This window comes from Lactuca sativa, chromosome 7, assembly GCF_002870075.4.
Source record: "Lactuca sativa cultivar Salinas chromosome 7, Lsat_Salinas_v11, whole genome shotgun sequence".
Classification (NCBI taxonomy): domain Eukaryota; kingdom Viridiplantae; phylum Streptophyta; class Magnoliopsida; order Asterales; family Asteraceae; genus Lactuca; species Lactuca sativa.
In genome coordinates this window covers 134,058,070-134,064,876 of record NC_056629.2, presented here as the reverse complement: position 1 = coordinate 134,064,876, position 6,807 = coordinate 134,058,070, and the positions used below count along the sequence as shown (strand labels likewise).

Below are 6,807 nucleotides of genomic sequence, written 5' to 3'. Positions count from 1 at the left end.
TCTTATACGAAAATCAGATCTAAGCAGTTTGAATCCTGCTCTGATACCAATTGATGAGAATTGTTATCGAGATTTGAGAAAGTAAAGTTAGATTTGAGTGATTGAAGATTAAGAACACAAGGAGTAAATATTAATCAGATCTTATATTGATAAAGACTGATTACAAAATAAGCAGAGAAGAGATATCTGTTACGAAAAAAAAAAAACAAACTCTTTCTACTTCTAACCTCAGTCCCTATTTATAGGAAACATGAGTGTACAAAAAATATACTAAGTCTAGACGTTTTAACTTCGCATAACAAATGACTTAGTAAAATAACATAAAATGTGAAACCATACAATACACTATTTTCGACTTTTACAATTTTACATCTACATTTACTCTTCTAATCATTCTGATATTTTAAATATTTAAGGAAGAAATTCATCTATATCCTTGTAAACTTTTATAATTACGTATATATCATTGTAAAATTTTAAAATAACATATATATATATATATCTTTATAAAACCTATAAAATTACATATATATATATATATATATATATATATATATATATATATATATATATACAAATACTTAATTTAATCATATTTAGTTTATTAAAAAAAATATAAGAACAATTTTTAAATTAATTTTTTATTATTAAAAATACAATTAACTTGTAATATTATAATATCATGTCTTACATTGTTATTCTCAGCCTATTTACTTTATGAAGCCTTAGAAAAATATTGAAACCCACACTGACTTTTTTTTTCTGTCATTTACCTGTAAAACTATAATTAAAAACATGAAAACAGAGGAAGAACAATATTGTTTAGAAAAAAAAAAAAAAAAAAAAAAAAAAAAAAAAAAAAAAACCGTAGGTCTCACAAATCGATTATAGGAGATGAACTATATTGTTTAACAATTTTAATATGCAATCAGTGAGTTTTGCTAATCGATTATGTGTAGATAAGTATATTGTGAATAAGAAGATTGATTATGAGAGAGATTGCAAATAAGTATTTTAGTAATTTAGTTAGAATTTAATTTAAGGATAGCATTCCTATTATTTTAATTAATTAAATATGATTAAATTGACTATTTGGATATATATATATATATATATATATATATATATATATATATATATATAATTTTATAGGTTTTATAATGATATATATTTAATTTAAAAGTTTACAAGGATATAAATGAAACTTTCCCTAACTTTTTTGACTAGTTGATTGATTGATAAAATATAAAAAATAACAGGCACATAATATATATATATATATATATATATATATATATATATATATATATATATATATATATATATATATATATATATATATATATATAGGGCTAGGTTATAATGTGGATGGACAACTATTGTATGGACGTGTGGATAATGCTATTTTATGAAAATTATTGAGAGAATATGTTGTTTAGTAATGTGAATACGTTCAATCTCACAAAACTATTGTTATTTTAATGGATTCTCACCAATTCTAATTCATTTTTGTTCTCATTCATCCTTTTTTATTTATTTTAATTCTTACAGAATACGACTCAATAAACATCCTGATAACATTCTGACAGAACGATAATAATTAAAAAAAGTATATAATAGCCTTATAGACGATTTAATTAGCGAAAATGCTAAATAATTAAAATAATTATATAAGATTGAACGTATTCTTATTATCAAATAACATATTTTCTTTGTAATTCTCACAGAATAGCATTATCCACACGTCCACACAATAGATGTCATATATATATATATATATATATATATATATATATATATATATATATATATATATATATATATATATATATATATATATATATATATATATGTGTGTGTGTGTGTGTGTGTGTGTGTGTGTGTGCAAATTAATCAATTAAAAAAACATTTGAAAAAGTTTATGTATTTAAAAGGGTTTGTGAGCATGTGTTTTTTGTTAAATAAAGGTTATTATTAATTTAAATAATGAATATGTTAAATATTTTATAAAAAAAATAATAATAACAATATATAGAATGAAAAAAGTAAGTAAATATAATCATGGGTCGGGCCTCAAGGGAAGTCCATCATTTACCCCCATTACTATACAAGTTAAATTGTATCTACAAATGTAGCACTATATATACAACTGTTTAACTAGGAATGAAGTCCATTTACCTTTTTGCCCTTTTAACTTTTTATATTTTCCTATTTCTTGCTCAACAAATTCCACCCAACATTCTACCTACATTATATAAATTCCAAATCCTTTCTTTTCACGTTTCTTACCTTAAATTATCCCATCTTTGAAAGGACCAGAATCCTTTATCAGTTCCGTAACAAGCTTCACCTGTTTTAAAAAAAAAAAAAAAAACATTACGTTATTTTCATTAAACTACATTTTGGTCCTTGAGTATACTCAATTTTTGCAATTTTAGTCCTTATTTGAGGTTTTTTGAAACGTATTTGTTCAGTAATATAACTATACTTTTGGGACCAGAATTGAAAAAATCAACTATACTCAGGGACCAAAAGTAGTCATTTTACTTGGAACTTGAACAGTTAACATTACAAAAACCTCAAATAAGAACCAAATTTGCAAAGGAAAACCTATTAGGACCAAAGTTGCATTAATTAACTATACTCAGGGACCAAAAGTAGTCATTTTACTCTATTCTTTTTTACCCTTTAAGTTAATCGTTTTTGTTGTTACTCGGTTTTAAAAAAGCTGAAATAAAAATATAAAAATGTTACCTGATCTGTTTCTCGAGACAAAAAGTTGCCAATGACTTGTCTAAAACCTTCATCTAATAAATAATGACAGCTGTACGTGGTGACAGGTAGATAGCCACGTTGGATTTTATGCTCCCCTTGAGCTCCTGCCTCTACTTTCTCCAAATTTAGCTCAATCGCAGCCTCAATTGCCTAATATCAATAATTAATGTAAAAATTAGGGTTTTTGAACCCATTCTCTCACTTTGAAGGGTATTTTAGACATTTAATCATTAGTCAAACAAAACGAAATGCTTATTAAAAATTTACTATGTTTTTGTTAGGGTAACAACCTGATAGTAGCATGCTTCAAAATGCAAACTTGGATAATAGACACGTGGCAGACAACCCCACAGCCGCCCATAAATTGTATCTCCGCCAATAAGATTAAGAGCTCCGGCCACCACCTCCTCCCCTTCCTCAGCCACAATTAGCATTACATGATCCTCCATTTTTGAGCCCATCATATGGAAAAATTCTCTTGTTAGATAAGGAGTACCCCACCTACGCCAATCAACACCATTTAATATATTATAAGTAAAAAAAAAAAAAAATAGCAACTTAATTACTTCCATTTGTTTCTACTTTAAAAAAAAATTATAGCAATTTCATCCAAATACAAAGAGCTACAAAAAAAAATTATCTTCATATGCTGAATTGTGAGATATGATTCTCTTTGGGAAAGAAAATTTAAAGTGGAATATATAATTACAGAAAAACCAATGGATGAAGAAAGAGTCATATGCACTGAACTTGTTGTCTGTAGTGTTCCTGTAGAATGTATAAAATGTATCCCAGTGCTTAGCCTGTAAGTGTGAAATAAACCAAGTAAGATTAAGTTTCTTTTTTCTTTTAAAAAAAAAACTTTAAATACAAAAACCAAATATAATTTATGTACAAAAAAAAGAACAGCAGCCTAAGTGGGACAAATCAAAAAGCACATTGTTATTTTATTACCTATTAAAAAAATAGATATATTTCATAAAGAAAAAGACTAAATGGAATAATCCATAAGTACACCTTAATTTCATAACCCCTCAGACGCTTCATTGTCAGATTTTGCGCAGGTATCTGCAAAAAGATGAAATTACGAAAACGCCCTCCAATGTAATGTACACATTAAGCAAATGTACCTTCTTGCGTTCTTGTCGAATATTTTTTCTTTTGCTTTGCTTCATGTCCATCAAGAAATCATCAAAACTGTTGATGTGAAAAAAAAAACAAAAAATTAATATATGCTTAAAATGGGTAAAGTCAAGATTCAAAAGTCAAAATTTTGCTGACTTTTTGTAGTTGCGATTTTTCCAGTGATATTGCATTCCAGTCCTTTGCAGGAATCCTTTACCCTTCAATGCATTCCATTCTTGTTCAGAGGAAAAGGTAATGTGTAATGATGAAACTTCAAACTACCAAAATGCAAACTTTAAATTAAACCAGGCAATAATATAAAATTGATAGTTTTAGAATTTAGAATGAAAGATAATAAACACCTTAATTGCCAAATCCTTCATAGCAGATACTAAAATGTCAAAGACTTGATCTTTGTATGAAGTGTTTCTCAATAAGATCCTTGGACCAGGTACTGGAGTAAAAGGCACACAAGACTGTAATTTTGGATAATACCTTGAACCATAACGATAATAAGCATCAGCCCATGAGTGGTCAAAAACATATTCACCATATGAATGGCTGCAATTTAAAAAAAAAAAAAAAAATAGATATCAGAATGAGATAAGTGTATGTCTTTATAAATCTCAAAGGGTATTGACTATTGAATAAATAACCTTTTTAGATACAATGGGATCACGCCCATGATATTTTTATCTTCATCGTATGCAACTATGTGACGTGGCAGCCATCCTGTTTCCTAATTTAGCATTGAAAATAAATGCAATGAAGACAATTTATGCAATCACAAAAAAGAATGTATATGTTATGATTTATAAGATGCTAATGAAGGTAAAGAGGGAACAAATTTATAAATTCATACAAATAGTACAAAACTTTGCTTGATGTAAAATTTCTAACCTTAACTGCAGAACCTGATTCCTCTAGGCTTGAAAGAAATCCATGAGAAAGAAAAGGATTAAATTGTTGTACACCAGTAGCATCAAGACTGCATGCATCCCAATCACTAGAAGGAACTTCTAAAATTGAAGAGACTACAGAAACTGATATCTTTTTAGCTTTCTCAGTTTCTGATGATTCTTCCTAAATTACAAACAATATAGCAGCATATATTACAAGGGTAGTTATAGAAAATAGAAATAGAAAACAGAAGGATCTCATGTCAATTTGTTGTAGACATGAATACATGATTTGATTACACACCTTGGTATGGATCTTGGTCAATGTGAAGTTGTTTAAGGAGAGATACATTTCAGGAGGTTCCACAGGCTTCTTAGGTTCCCAAAAGAGTGCCTTTATTCTTGATGTGTGATTGGGAATTAGGAAGTGTTTTCTATATGATAAGCCTCCCTAGAAAAATAAGTTTCAATGAAATGAAATACCAAAAGCATTTTCTACATAGAAGGTTCGTATTGCTAACTTCTAGTAATCAGTAAGGAGTTGAGAGTTGAGAGTCCAACATGATAATCTGAACATTTCAGTTTTGGAGTACAAAAATTAAAAGCGAGGAGAGGAGACAATGGAGGTTGGTAGCAGAGTTTAATATAGTAATTACAGTTCAAACGATGGTTTATATGAAAAAATTAAACAAATGAAAAGAATTAACTTTAGGTCTAGAGAAAAAAATCGAGATGTATTTGTTGAAAGTGAATTCAGTCGTCGATAATTTGTTACTGATGAACACACATCAATCCCCAAGTTGAAAACTAGTTCAATTCAGATAGCATATCACTGGTCACTCAATTCAATGGCATGGCAACTGAAGTAACTATAAACATGAAGCTTACAATTACAAACTCGAGAATCTGTGACTGTATGATCTGAATAGAGATATAAATCGTTAATTCCATAATAAATTGGGAAGGGATAAGGCTTACAAGGCCAAAATCGATGTCGCCGAGAAATGGTGAAGGGCGAACCACAGCCATGGACATTGCCATGGCCAAGAAGAAGCCGAAGCTGAAGTTGAAGGTGCCAACTGTGGCTTTCGGAGTCTCTTTCAGCGAACCAAAGCCACTTGTGTGTGGGTTATCTTGCGACACCAAAGCTTCCCCTGTCTACTCCCGAATTTCAATCTCGGAGCCCCTCCCTCGGCACTACAACTTTTTCTATCTTCTTTTTTTTCAATTTTTTTTTTTGAGAAACCAAAAGTTTGGTATGAAAAACTAACAGTAATAATAATAATAATAAATTAATAAGTCCTTTTTCTTTTAAGACCAAGTGAATATATATCTTTTAAACAAAATTGCAAAAATATGTATGTGGATAATTGTCATTTTTTGTCTTAAAAAAGTTTGGACTAATATTAATGGTCAAAAACCTTGATTTTGTTGCGAGATTGGTTTAAAATTTTGAAACTTTTTATAATAACGAATTTGCCCCTGGTTTACTTTTTTTTATTTATTTTTCTAATTTTCATATTTAAAAAAAAAAATTAAAATAAAAATAAAAGAAACCCACATTTACTATCACACTCACCCACTATCTCTTTAACATACATAATATCCATCTCTCTCACTTCATGTGTCATCGGAAACAATTTCAGTTTGACAGAAACCACTACAGTCTACCGAAAACCACCACCACTAGCCGTAAACCACTGTTACAACCGTTATTCTTCCTTTACTTCGTCTCTCTCCTTCTCCCACATAAAGGATTTAAATCGTCAAAACTTTCGGTAGCCATGCATGTATTCTCCCCCAAACATTAAAACCGTAACGAGAGGCCGTAGAAACTCATCATTGACATGTGATCTTGATCTAGGCTCGTTTATTGAAGCATGTCGTGAAAAACGCAAATCAACACTTCTTGAGTTTAAGACAAACCACCGGGACTGTTTTGTAATAATTTAAGTTAAGGAGGATTATTTATGTTATGATTTAAATCACAGGGGATCATTTTAAATCT

The 6,807-nt window shown here is 28.9% G+C and overlaps 1 protein-coding gene across 1 annotated transcript; it reads right to left on the bottom strand.

Annotated features, from left to right (window-relative positions):
* Nucleotides 1-2,032: 2,032 nt before the first annotated feature.
* LOC111878392 (uncharacterized) lies at nt 2,033-6,001 on the bottom strand. Its single transcript, XM_023874894.3, has 12 exons — nt 5,778-6,001; nt 5,104-5,250; nt 4,801-4,983; nt 4,557-4,639; nt 4,263-4,461; nt 4,057-4,178; nt 3,906-3,972; nt 3,793-3,843; nt 3,526-3,578; nt 3,066-3,276; nt 2,755-2,925; nt 2,033-2,350 (listed from the first exon to the last, which is right to left on the bottom strand). The coding sequence occupies exons 1-12, from the start codon at nt 5,838-5,840 to the stop codon at nt 2,291-2,293; spliced, it is 1,410 nt and encodes a 469-aa protein (XP_023730662.1). The 5' UTR covers nt 5,841-6,001; the 3' UTR covers nt 2,033-2,290.
* Between the last annotated feature and the right edge of the window lie 806 nt (nt 6,002-6,807).

Excerpts from the sequence above, each read along its gene's own strand:
- LOC111878392 (XM_023874894.3), bottom strand. The coding sequence starts at position 5,840 with ATGGCAATGTCCATGGCTGTGGTTCGCCCTTCACCATTTCTCGGCGAC. Across the intron at positions 4,462-4,556 it reads ATCCCATTGTATCTAAAAAG|CCATTCATATGGTGAATATG; the intron begins GTTATTTATTCA and ends TTTAAATTGCAG. Across the intron at positions 3,579-3,792 it reads TGAGGGGTTATGAAATTAAG|GCTAAGCACTGGGATACATT; the intron begins GTGTACTTATGG and ends TCACACTTACAG.